Consider the following 13,851-nt stretch of genomic DNA (forward strand, 5'->3'; position numbering starts at 1 on the left):
TATGTGAGGGTCGTTCACATATGCATTTAATGACCATTGTCATAGCTGAAATAGTGTTAGTTATATAGAGAACACAAAAGGTAATTTGGCGGTATACTGACTTTACTCCTGCCTTTGTGCTAATATGTCACTCCTGGTTATGCTTAGGACCACATATGATGCAGGAAATTGAACCTGGGTCAGCTGCATGCCAGACATGTGCCTTATGCACTGTCTTATCTCTCCATCCTGATATTCTGTGTATACACTTACATATATATAATTATATATACTAACATTTAACTATATAGTAAGTATATCAATGTAACTAGTACATCCTTTCTTTCTCTATAATATATACTTACATTCTCTACTCTCTATATAATATAGAATGTAATAAGTATATATATTTTTCTATAGAGAGAGAGAAAGAGATTGTAAGTCAAAACATATCAGCATTTAGGCTTATCTTGGTACTGTTTTGTTGATTACTTTCTAGAATTACACAACTGTGGGTAACTCAATATTTTAATGCAGTTTTAAGTCAGTGAAAATTCTAAATTAGGAACTGTCAAAAGTTGAAATGGAGAGCTCTATTCAGTGATTGCACTGCACACCTCACTCACTTCATGTTGAACCCGATTGTGTCAAACTATAAAGCAGCAAACTACTCCATTAAAACAAAAGCATTCCCCTAAGCTTTTTATTTGTAGATGTAAGATGACTAACAACATATTTGTTAGCTTTGAACATCTGTACCTATGAGATTACTTACTTCCACTCTGGGAAATAACTTGATCTTTTAGATTATAATAAACCTATCCGGACAGAATCAATTATCTTAAAATCATAATTTAGAAAGTTTATTAAATATGTGATTCATTTCTTCCACATTCACTCTATGGATGTTTCAGGGTTTCTCATGCTGACTTCTTATTTTCTTTCTTCAGACACATCATTTGATTCCTAACTGCAGTAGATCATGGAAAATAAGAATAATGTCACCGAGTTTGTTCTATTGGGACTTTCCCAGAATAAGAAAATCAAAAATGTGTGTTTTCTCCTATTCTCATTCTGTTACATAGTTATTTGGTTGGGAAATGTGATTATAATGATTTCTATCACCTGTAGCCAGCTAATTGATCAACCTATGTACTTCTTTCTTAATTACCTTGCTCTCTCAGATTTGTGTTACACCTCAACAGTGACACCCAAGCTAGTTACCGATTTGCTGGCAGAAAGTAACACAATTTCTTACACTGGCTGTATGGCACAGCTTTTTGCCATGCACTTCTTTGGGGGGATTGAGGTTTTTATCCTAACAGTGATGGCCTATGACCACTACGTGGCCATCTGTAAGCCCCTACACTACACTGTCATTATGAACAGGCAGAAGTGTTATGCTATGGTCATCTCTTGCTGTGCGGGGGCATTTTTTCATTCCTTTGCTCAGTGTCTCCTCATTGTCCACCTACCTTTCTGTGGCCCTAATGAAATAGACCACTATTTCTGTGATGCCTATCCTTTACTGAAACTGGCTTGCATGGATACATACAGAGTTGGGATCTTAGTAGTTGCTAATTCAGGCATGATGGGTCTGGTGGTCTTCGTGGTTTTAATGCTCTCTTACATTCTGATTTTATACACAATCAGGGCGTACCCTGCGGAAAGTCGAAGCAAAGCCCTTTCCACTTGCAGTTCTCATGTTACAGTTGTGGTTCTGTTCTTTGTACCTGTCCTCTTCATTTACATTAGGCCAGCTGTAACTTTTCCAGAGGATAAAGTGTTTGCCCTTTTCTATACCATCATTGCCCCCATGTTCAACCCCCTGATTTACACACTCAGAAACATGGAGATGAAGAAAGCTATGCAGAAAGTGTGGTGCAAGAAAATGTTTTTGGTCAGAAGGTAAATCATCTGAAATTGCACCTTTGACATTACTAAATTTACTCAAGCAATAGTTATTCCATCATAAGCATTTCACATCATGAGCTTTGCTCTAACCAAAAGTATATGTGAACACTGAAATCAGCTTTATGACATTATAGTTTACTATGAAGCACTGTCTTCATATGTTGGTTTGTTTTACACCAAGTCTCCCCTAATTACAGAGTAATCATTTTTTGTCCAAGTTCTCTTTCATGGTCATTTGATTATTTTTTCTTTGGATATTATCAATATGTTGCAACCCAGAGATCACCTTTCATTCTCCATGATGAAATTGTTCCATAATTGAACTCTCAAATGTCTATTAACTACAACCATATTGCTCATCTAAGAACTAAAGGATGCATATGAATTCATTATTTTTCTGCTATACATGTGCTATATTATTTTGTTCTCCAGTTTCCCTGCTCATTGACTATTGTAGTAAATTTCCATTTTTTTCCAAAATCATCTCATTGTTCTAATTCTGCCAGATATTTGGTAATAAAGCCTTTTCCTGTCTCCCAATTCACCATGTGATCATTTTCTTCCAAGCTACAACTCTCTTATAAATTTTGCATGTTTATGTACACTTGTGAATACATAATTGATCAAGTATAATCAAACAATGCTTTCAGACTGAAAGAATTTATGTCAATCAGTAACTGTAATGATTTGTTGGTGCGTACCCTGAACTGGTATTTTTTTTGTATTAATAAATGAGAAAGACAAAAGGTCTGTGAGACAACTTTATTGAATTTATAAAGTGGAGTTTATTATAAACTTGTAAAATTAAGAAGTGGTAAAATGCTTAAAAGTTTTTAAATTTGCTAAGTCACTAGCTATATGTAAGACAGGAATAGCACTGAAGCACTGTCATTCGGTTGTTCATCAATTTGCTTGATCGGGCACCAGTAACGTCTTCATTGTGAGACTTGTTGTTACTGTTTTTGGTATATCGAATACGCCACGGGTAGCTTGCCAGGCCCTGCTGTGTGGGTGGGATACTCTTTTTTTTTTTTTTTTTTTTTTTGCTTTTTAGGTCACACCCAGTGATGCTCAGGGGTTACTCCTGGCTTTGCACTCAGGAATTACTCCTGGCGGTGCTTGGGGGACCATATGGGATGCCGGGGATCGAACCTGGGTCGGTCGCGTGCAAGGCAAACACCCTACCCGCTGTGCTATCGCTCCGGCCCCTGGGTGGGATACTCTTGGTACTTGACGGGCTCTCTGAGAGGGGCGGAGGAATTGAACCCCGGTTGGCCGCATGCAAGGCAAAAACCCTACCCACTGTGCTATCGCTCCAATGATACTCCAGATAGATATAAACAAAAAAAAATAGCATCTAATCCAAAACCACAAATTAGAAATGGATGTAAGAAGTTCTATTTGTAACAGCAAAATTAGACTAAGTTCCTCATAGTGAACATTTAGTAAGAGGTATTGTGGATCAATAGGCATAAAACTATTGATTTAGTTTACTGTGCCAAATATGCTGAATAAACAAGACATCATTTTGTTACCATTAGTTCACCACAGAATGAAGTGTTCTAAGTATTTATAGTTTGGTAATAAGTGACCAAATAAATTTGTAGTCATCAAAATTATTTTCCAGAAAAATAGTATAGTGGATGGTAAGCCTTGTAAGCATCCAACAGAGGTTTGATTCCCAGAACTGCATGTGGTCCCCCAAGCCCCACCAGAAGTGATCCCTGAGCATAGAGCCAGAAATAAGCCCTAAACAACATTTGGTATGGCCCCCCAAAAAAACAAAATTAACAATTTATTTGCAGGCTATCAGACTGGAGTGGTAGCACAGTGGGTAGGGTGTTTGCCTTGCACACGGCCGACCTGGGTTTGATTCCTCTGCCTCTCTCAGAGAGCCTGGCAAGCTACTTAGAGTATCCCTCCCACACAGCAGAGCTTGGCAAGCTCCCCGTGGCATATTTGATATGCCAAAAACAATAACAAGTTTCACAATGGAGACATTACTGGTGCCTGCTTGAACAAATCGATGAATGACAGTGCTACAGTGCTATACTCAGTTATCTTTTATTGGGCACAACTTCTATTTTCAGGAACAGTTATTTGTACTGATTTTTTTATTTTCAAGGTCAATTTTTCTATCGATACTATAAATATATTGGTCAAAGACAATGAAAAGTAGTTGGTCTGAATAGAAGACTTAGTAAAGTCATTTGCTAAATTTCAAGGAATCTAACCTTCCCCCCTAAAATGTTATGATAATATTAATTACATACCTGGAGAGAGAAATTACTTAAGTGTAAAAGAACTGTTATAATAAGGTGATTCTGTGCAAAAGTGGAGTCTTCTTAGAAATTACTCTAATTCATGATTGGTACTTTTTTTAAAGTCCTTTACATTGAATGTTTTAATAGTCCCTGTTTAAAAATGTCATCCAAAACTAAAAATTAAAAAGAAGCATTTTGATTATTTTGTAAAATTTTAGTTTTCAATAATATAATTTCTTGTAACTGGAGAATAAATATCCTGAAACAAAGACAAATTTATAGGCTGTGTTAAGCCTCTAGTATAGACTTTGCTTATTGTATGCTGAAAAATGTCTTGCAACTTTCTGCTATAATGATGATCTCAGACAAAATCACTATTAAACCTCCACTCAAGAGTTTTGGAGTAACTGTCATAATATCATAAACAACTAAAAGACATATTAGACATTTTCAAATCTCTAGGACATAAAAATTTTCAGTTTTGTTGGCTCAGTTTTATTTTATTTATTTATTTATTTATTTATTTATTTATTTATTTTTTGCTTTTTGGGTCACACCCAGCGATGCTCAGGGGTAAGTCCTGACTTTGCACTCAGGAATTACTCCTGGCAGTGCTTGGGGGACCATATGGGATGCCGGGGATCGAACCCGGGTCGGCCGCGTGCAAGGCAAACGCCCTACCCGCTGTGCTATCGCTCCGGCCCCTATTGGCTCAGTTTTAAAGTCACAGTACTATGCCATTTTTTTCTATTTTATTCATACATTTAAGAAACCCTGAAAGTATCTGAAAGATAATGTAGAGGTTAAAGAGTTTGTCTTGTATGTCACTGACCCTGTTTTGATGCTTATTTTGCACGACATATTATCCCTGAGAGCAGTTAAGCATTACTTCTAAGCAGAAAATCAGGCTTAGCTCCTTAACACACTTTAATATTGTCCAAACACTATCCTCAGCGCTCCAAATATGTGATTTATAGGAGCCCCAATCAATGGTAATTCATTGTACTCATTATGCATTGAAAACCAATCTGATAAGATACTTGTAGGCCAGTATTTTGTGTTAGTTTATTTTGTAAAAACCTTTGAGACCTTCTGCAGTCTTAACTAATCAGAGTTGTTCCTTGCAATTTCTGATGGATAGTTGGCAGCCCTGACCCAGTCTAAAACATAATATGGGTGACTTTAAATTGCTGCAGAAAAATATTTCCTTTAAACATTTTTTACAGTGTTAAAACATGTAGTATATTGAGCTTAAGATATTACTTGCTTCCTCCATTTTTATCTTTTTTTACTATTGATAAGAAAATGTGAGTATTCATTAATGCATATCAGGGGATTGAGCAATAACAACAGACCATTTTTATTGAGCACAAGGATAAGAGTATATTAGCCCATCACTTGTATGAGTGTTACTATTTTCATTTTCATATCACATTAAAATGTATATATGCATATATACGTATGTGTATGTTGTTAGACATGTGCATAGTTCTGATTGTCATTAAGCAATCCTTGGTCCACGACCCTTGGCCTTGACCAATATGCTCTAAAGAGGCAAGATCAAAGTGATCATAGTTTATTTATATATAAGAAGTACTGAGAAAGAAAGTAGAACAAAGAGCATATTGTCAAGTGGGGCTGTGATTATCACCTAAGAAGGTACAGAATGCTTTCATGACAAAAATGCAGAATAGAAGGTGAGTTTTTCAAGAATTTTTTTTTCTGGTACATAACATATATTCCTGAAAGTGTTGCAAATAATATATTAAAAGTTCTTTTAATCATTGTTTAGAGATTGAACATGGCACCAATGAATGTGGTCACAAAGCAAGGTGCTAGGTGGACCCACAATGTTGATTTGCTCTAGGTTCATCTTTTGAAATCTCTTGCTAAACATTTCAATTCCATAGAAAGACAAGGGAAAATATTGAGGCTGAGTAGATTAAAATAAGAAAGTCAGAGGAGCAAACACACAGTGAGGAGGACTGGGTATTGTAAAATCTGTTAATACCTAGTCCTATACATTTTACTTAATTCCACTGTCCTAGACATATATTGTATATTTAAATTATTTCTGGGTAGAGAAGTCTTCATTCAAAAAGGTCTGTAGCGGAAAAAATCAGCGATATCTTTCAACTGACTACCTTTATTCCTAGGATCCGGCACCATAGCTTCTTTATAGCATTTTTCATCTCCGTGTTTCTTAGTGTATATATCAGAGGGTTGAGCATGGGAGCAATGATGGTGTAAAAAAGAGCAAACACTTTGTCTTCTGGCAGAGTCGTCGCAGGTCTAATATAAATGAAAAGTAACGGAGCGAAAAAGAGGACGACCACGGTGACGTGCGAAGTGCAGGTGGACAGAGCTTTGCGGCGATTTTCCGCAGAGTAGGACCTGACGGTGTATAAGATCACAGCGTAAGATATTAACAGGACCACGAAAGTGACCAGGCCCATGAGGCCAGAATTAGCAATGACCAGGAGTCCAATTTTCCTCGTGTCCGTGCAAGCCAGTTTTAGCAAAGGGTAGACATCGCAGAAGTAGTGATCGATTTCATTGGGGCCACAGTAGGGTAGAAAGACGGCCAGGAGAAACTGACCAAAGGAATGCAGGAAGCCACCAACACAGGACGCAGCAAGCATGGCCTCACACCTGGGCCTGCTCATGATGACCGTGTAGTGCAAGGGCTTGCAGATGGCCACGTAGCGGTCATAGGCCATCCCCGTGAGGATGAAGACTTCAATGCCCCCAAAGAAGTGCATGGTGAAGAGTTGTGTCATGCAGCCGTTATAGGAAATTGTCTTCTTTTCTGCCAGGAGGTCAATGATTAACTTGGGAGTCACCGTGGATGTGTAGCAAAGGTCTGAGAGGGACAGGTAACTCAGGAAGAAATACATAGGCTGGTGAATTAGCTGGCTGCAGGTGATGGAGACCATGACGAGCAAGTTTCCAACCAAAATGGCCAGGTAGCACACTACGAAGAGTAAAAAGCAGAGGACTTCTATTTCCATTTTCTGAGACAGCCCTAAGAGAATGAATTCTGTGACATTATTCAAATTTTCCATGATCCAGCGCAGTTGGTAGCCCCCTGAAATTAGGTTAAATTATGATATTATGCTGGAGATCTTTTTTCTTTTGTCTTGCACTCCATGACATGGGGCAGGTGGTAATATAAAAGATTCAAAGGTCAAAGAATAACATTTTAACTCAGTTCTCAACAATTTTAGGAGAACTTTCTAATAGTCTGTCTCCCTCCCTCCCCCAACATACTTCTTTAAAATATTAATTACTGGTAAACATCTTGCTTTTACTAGAGATGAAGATCAACATTGTAAAATACACTACACTAACGCTATACATATATATACTTAATATATATTTTTCTCACAGGTAAGTTAAATATATATTTCTATGTATATAGGTGTATGTACCTATATACATCTATACATATATAAATATATACATATGTATATAGGTGTATATATATATATATATACATACGGACTGGAGTGATAGCACAGAAGGTAGGCTATTTGCCTTGTATGCAGCTGACATGGGTTCAATTCCTTCATCCCTCTCAAAAGGCTCCGAAAGCTACTGAGAATATCCTACCCGCACAGCAGAGCCTGGCAAGCTACCCATGACGTATTCGATATGCTAAAAACAGTAACAAGTCTCACAATGGAGACATTACTGGTGTCCACTTGAGCAAATCGATGAACAATGGGATGACCGTGCATATATATATATATATATATACATATATAAATATATATAATTCCCCCCCCCTCAGGTAACCTAAAATCTTTCTTCGTTCAATTCACTGGGTCTTCGTGAGACTTTTTTTTTATCAGAGATAAATTCACATTTGAAAAGGAGACCTTGCAATTCCATTTTTTCACACTTTGAAAGCAGAAAATTATAGGGATGACTGCAAATGTTGAGCAAAATAAAAAAGTCAATACATGGCTTTGTTTTAAAAATACTTAGATATTTAAGACAAAACCCAAAATTATTTAAAAACTATAATCACATGGGGCATCTAATTCATTTTATTGGGATGGAAAAATTTTGTGAAAAGAAAATCTTTTATTAAAATTTTTATGGGAGGGCGACATCCTGCAGTGCTCAGGGGCTACTCTGGGCTTTGTGCTCATGTCACTGCTGGCAGGGCTGGGAGACACCTAATGTCAGTATTTGATTCCTGTGTGTGAAGTATGTGCTCCATACTACTGAACATTTTTCTCTGGTCCTGGAATGTTTCAATATATTAAAAAATAAAGAAAAGAAAATGTGACTCAAATACTATCATCTGTGCCTCTTAATAATTTGAAGATATTATCATCATTATTGAGTTTTGGGCTTCCCTGGACCTCACACCATTACTACTGGCTGTGCTCTCATAGATCACTCCAGGCAGGGTAAGGGGACCATCTGTGGTATCAGGGATTCAATCCCAATCAGCTTCGTTAAGGCAAGAATCTTATCTGATGTACCACCTCAGTCCTATCATTTGAAATTACTATGCACTCTATTTCAAATATTTTATAAAAAGCCAGTTAAAAATCTATATACGTGAATATCATTTTAAAATTTATCAACTTTTAATAGTTAATTATACCCAAACAGTTAATATCCATTAAAACATTTGACTGCTTACTAAAAAGAAATAAGCCACTATCTGTTGGTACCTTTATAAAAAGACTTTTAAATTGAATCATATATAAATTGTAGGAGTTAAACTAGACATCCTCTGGGACTCCCTATCCACGATTTGTTGTTAAGAGGAGCCAGTAGCTGGTATTGATTTTATTCTGAATTTCTTCGAAAAACATCAGGATAGAAGTTAAACTTTACCTTTTGGTTATTGTCCCACTTTTTTTTTCCTTGAATAAAGCTGATAAAGTATGTCTCTTAGAAAATAAAGCAGAGTCTTATATTTTTTCTTTAGGTCCTCATAGCTTGCAATTTTAAATTCTCCAGCTCTTGATTTATCTCTTCAGAGGAATCCTATCTGCTGATAATGAGAGTCAGAGACTCATCTCTGTCCCCTGGACATAACAAAAAACAAAGCGAAGCAGAGAAAAACTCATTTTATGCCTTCATATCTATGCTAAACATTGGAGAAAAATGCAAGCTTTTTGCCCTTATTTTCCTATTAAATTAGGAAAATAAATCTAGTCCTGAAAATACAAATGAGTGATTGATGACTTGAATATTGTCAGCTATATCCTGGTATTTTGCTAGGTAGGGAATGAACTGAAATCAGAGTTTTCAAGCTGTTTGAATCCAAATGTCACTGAAATTATAGTAGTCTAGTTCTCTGCTAGAACTAGAACAATATAGTGCATGCTAATTGAATTAGGAATTGGAAACACTTGGATGAATTAGATAAAATATCAACCAATTTGAAAATATCTGGGTTCATCATATTTTGAAATGTTAATTCTATTTCTTCATTATGGTCCCATACTACTATATTTGAGTTACTTTAAATAATAAGCATATTTTTACTAGGTTTTACTAATAATAAGCATGCTTTAAATGTTTGAAAGAATGAAATGGAATTTCATTTCTATTTTTAGAAGTTTTTTGAAGTCAAACAGCTTTATTTTGGGCCGTAGTTGAAAGAGACACAAAGACAGAAATAGAAAGATGACCAAATGACTAAGAATCTCATTAAGTACAGGAAGAGAAATTACTCACTGTACATTGGAAGTACACTAGAGTATGCTGGAAGTTCATTTTAATGTGTAGCTCCAATACTATTAATTGTGTGAATTATGACATAAAAATACAGAATGCCCACAAACATTTTTAGAATGATATATAGAGATTGTTGTTTAGAATAGACTGATTTCTGCCAATATCATATTTGGTAGCAAAAATCATTCAATAATTATCTCAAAGATATCCCTGTAACTTCCCCCATAGCTAACTCACTTCATTGCTTTACAACAAAGACTGCATTTGAGTGCTGTCTTGTATGTTTCAGGGTAAGTCTAGGTTCCAAGTGACTTACCATGAAAGCCTGCTGGTTGCTTTACGAGGGCCCCCACCCTTCAATAAACTGGACTTTATTCTTAGTTTTCAATGTCTCTTGGAAAAATGTTCAAATGATGTCATTCGCTTCTTAATCTGACAGATATCCCAGCTTTTACTGAGTTACAATTAAAAAATAATGTATAAATACAGAAATGTGAAATTCAAAACTATGATATGTTAGGAAAATTATTAGGAAACAGAACAGTTATTTAAATACTTTGTATTTCTGACTTTTCCTTTTCATAATCTCGGTCCTTCAGTGAGATGAATCACTACCTTTCTCTTTTATATATTTCTCCTTAAATTCCCCCAAATCATAAAAAATCTTACAATGTCCTGTTTGGAATTTCTTTATAAATTTTATATAAAAGTGCAGATTATCATTTTTCAATTTCATTGAAAAGGTCATAAGAGAAGCTTTATATTACCAAGTAGATAAAAAATAGTTTTAACAGTTCATTATGTATAAATCGTGAATAAATATTTTGATAAACATTAGTCAACTCACAAAAAATCTTTTCTTTTTTTGTGGCCACACCCTACTTTGCTCAGGGCTAAATACTCACTCTGCAGGCATGTAATTTCTCCTGACTGGGCTTGGAACCTGTAACAGTGCATTGTCCACTGTTTTATCTCTCTATCCCTGTTCTATCCCATATAAATACTGATTATATTGACAATTAATAACAAATTTTATAACTATATTTATTCTTGATTTAATGACAGTGTTAGTTGTGAGTAATTGTAACTCCACATAGAAAACTCTCCATGTACTTGATATATGTCAGAAATACGTGCATGATTCACAACTATATAAACTCAAAATTAGTAATATATTCAAGGAATTATAACTATAATTCAAGCATTTATAAATAAACTAACATACAATGCTGGAAAACCCCAAAGATATGACTTACCTGAACTGTTCTATAAGTTTTAACTTATTTCTAAAGAAAATTTATTACTTATTTTTATAATTTTTTTAATATCCAGAGAAGAAATTGGCATCTTTACCATTTTGGTTGGCCACTTTCACTTATCTCTCATTAAGTCGTACATTTAGTAGCATAGTTTATCGCTATAACAAATGGGAAATAATGAAAGCCAAAGCTATAAGAATTGTGTCTGAATTCCAGAAGGTGTTGCTAGGAAGTATATATCTTGCAGAAATTTATTCCAATATAATCTCTCAGTGAAAATTCCCATTGGGTTAATTTGACTGAGGTGAAGCTGGGCACTTTTTTAGAAAAACTTTATTCAAAGATTTAAAAACTAATTATATCAACCAAGATATATGTTTTCTAATGTACATAAAAATGCAAGATCATGTCACCTTTCAATTTAACTTTTTATCTTTTTAACTTTTAATTTATTCATTGTTTGGGGGCCACACCTGGCGGTGCTGAGAGCTGGTGCTCAGTGGTCACTCCTGGAGGACTTGAAGAATCATATCGGGGGCCTGGGATCCCACCGAGTGGGAAATGTACAATACAATTCCCTATTATTTATCCAGCCCCACACTTTCACTTTGAAATGGTAATCATGGGCAAAATTCTTTTTACCTGCACAGAAACACCATAACTCCCTTTCTTCAGAAAGAAATATAGAAAGAGGACTGAGTATGCTTTAGCTATATTAAAAGCACAAATAAGTTTGTAGAGTATCCTAGATACCCAAAATACGTCTTCTATTTTCTAATAAAAACACTTTTAAAAGTTTAAACAGTTTGTATTCTCATCTCAATACTTAGGTGTTGATTTTTCTGTCAAGAATCTAGCAAATAAAACTTGCTTGTACTTTACAATCCTAGGATAGAAGATACTTATAAGTTAGTTGTAATAATTATTTCTAATTTATAATTTCTCAGAAGCCTTTCAGAAAGACAGGCTTTAAGCAACATAAGATACCTTTAGAATTTCTTATATATATGTATATATGGTATTTTAGCAACTTTATATGCATACTTCTATTGTATCTACAAAGTTATGCAATATCACCCCTACGTTTCCAAATACATTTTATCACGTTATATGGAAGCTGTGCATTCATTTAAAAAACAATAACGCATTCCATTCTCTTACTCCTCAAGCTAGTCATGCTCTAATCTAACCTGTGTGAGTATCCCTATATGAAACCCTTTCATTCAATGGAAGCAAGTGCATTTGATTGTATGATCCACTCCACTTAGTACAATACTATAAAGTCTATTAACATTTTTAAGTTCTGAGTCAGACATTAACTTTTATGAATAAATAGTATCTCTCTGTACACTTATTCCACATTTTGTTTATTCATTCTCTGTTGATGATCACAATAATAGTTATTGATAATAGTTAAATATTCATAATAGTTAAATATTCATAATAGTTAAAATATTTTCACCTTTTAACTATTTTGAAACACTGGTGTTGAAGTACCTGTTTCATTCTGTCCCTATATTAAGCAATTTGTTATAAAGAGTGATAGAGGAGGGTAAATACATATTGAATAGACAGTTTGGGTTTTTTGTGTGGAACTCTTTTCTACGGTGGCTATATTAGCTTACATTTCTACAAATACTACATGAGGTTCTAAAAAATATCCTGGCCAATATTTGTTTTACTTCACTTTCTTCTCTTCCTCTGCCTCCTCCACATCCTTCATCTCCTCCTGCTCCTATTCCTTTTCCTTTCTTTAAGGATCCTACTGCTACTACTACCTACTACTGCTAAGTTTGATACTGTTGCTGCTGTTTCTATTATTACTCTGATAAAGCTTGAAGAAGCTTCTTGTTGTGCTTTTTTGAGGGACATCCCTAGAATTTCTCAGGGCTTATTCTTAGCTCTGCACTCAGGTTTTACTCCTGAAGGTGGTCAGTGGACCATATGAGATGCCTAGGATCAATTTATAATTTCTCTTAATAATTAAAAATTTTTGTCTTTTATATTTTGGTAGTTGATCCATTTGTGTTCACTCTTGTGTGTGGTGTAATGCGAGTGTTGAACCATAGTATTTTTTAAAATAAAATGTCACTGCTTTAACATTGGTTTCAAATACTATGACATTTTAAAAATTATACAGACCTATTTCCAAATGTTTACTTATTTTTTTGTTTTGGCATCATATTGGGCTGTCCTCAAGGATCACTCGTGGTGGGTCGGTCATATGGGATGCTGAGGATTGAACCTGGGCTTGATACATGGAAAGCAAGCTGCCCTATCCATGTACTATCTCTCCAGACCTACTATAAAAACTTTGAAGTACACTGTTGTATTGAATACTGCATTTACCAATAACATTATAGTGCAATTACACTATTATATTTCCTCCCTAAACCCATCTTTCCCATACTTCTCCACTTCTCATTGGAAGCCAGCATGTTTTGTAAGTTGCAGTTATTTTTTTGAATTCCTCCAATGTGTTTCCTTTGGTTACTTATATCCAAGAAAATGAATAAAATGTTGGTAATTGTATTTATATAGGGTTTACTTTACTTAAATTATCATCTCAATTTGTATTCTTCTGTTTTGTTTTGGTGCCATGTTTAGCAGTGCTCAGGAGCTATTCTGAAAGTGTTTTTCTAATACATATTCCAATAAATACAAATAAACACATTGATTTAGAGATTCACACATTTAGACATTTCAACACCTTAGTGGTGGTTGGCAGT

At 35.1% G+C, this 13,851-nt stretch overlaps 2 protein-coding genes across 2 annotated transcripts; one reads left to right on the plus strand and one right to left on the minus strand.

The window, feature by feature from the left end:
* Positions 1–961: 961 nt before the first annotated feature.
* On the plus strand, positions 962–1,891 carry LOC101550556 (olfactory receptor 4P4-like). The gene has a single exon (XM_004621632.2). The coding sequence runs from the start codon at positions 962–964 to the stop codon at positions 1,889–1,891; it is 930 nt and encodes a 309-aa protein (XP_004621689.2).
* A 4,398-nt stretch (positions 1,892–6,289) lies between these two features.
* LOC101550817 (olfactory receptor 4P4-like) lies at positions 6,290–7,222 on the minus strand. Its single transcript, XM_004621633.2, has one exon. It carries the CDS (start codon positions 7,220–7,222, stop codon positions 6,290–6,292), a length of 933 nt encoding a protein of 310 aa, XP_004621690.2.
* Positions 7,223–13,851: the final 6,629 nt, after the last annotated feature.

The sequence above is a fragment of the Sorex araneus genome, chromosome 6, assembly GCF_027595985.1.
Source record: "Sorex araneus isolate mSorAra2 chromosome 6, mSorAra2.pri, whole genome shotgun sequence".
Taxonomy (NCBI): Eukaryota; Metazoa; Chordata; class Mammalia; order Eulipotyphla; family Soricidae; genus Sorex; species Sorex araneus.

Excerpts from the sequence above, each read along its gene's own strand:
- LOC101550556 (XM_004621632.2), top strand. The coding sequence starts at position 962 with ATGGAAAATAAGAATAATGTCACCGAGTTTGTTCTATTGGGACTTTCC.
- LOC101550817 (XM_004621633.2), bottom strand. The coding sequence starts at position 7,222 with ATGGAAAATTTGAATAATGTCACAGAATTCATTCTCTTAGGGCTGTCT.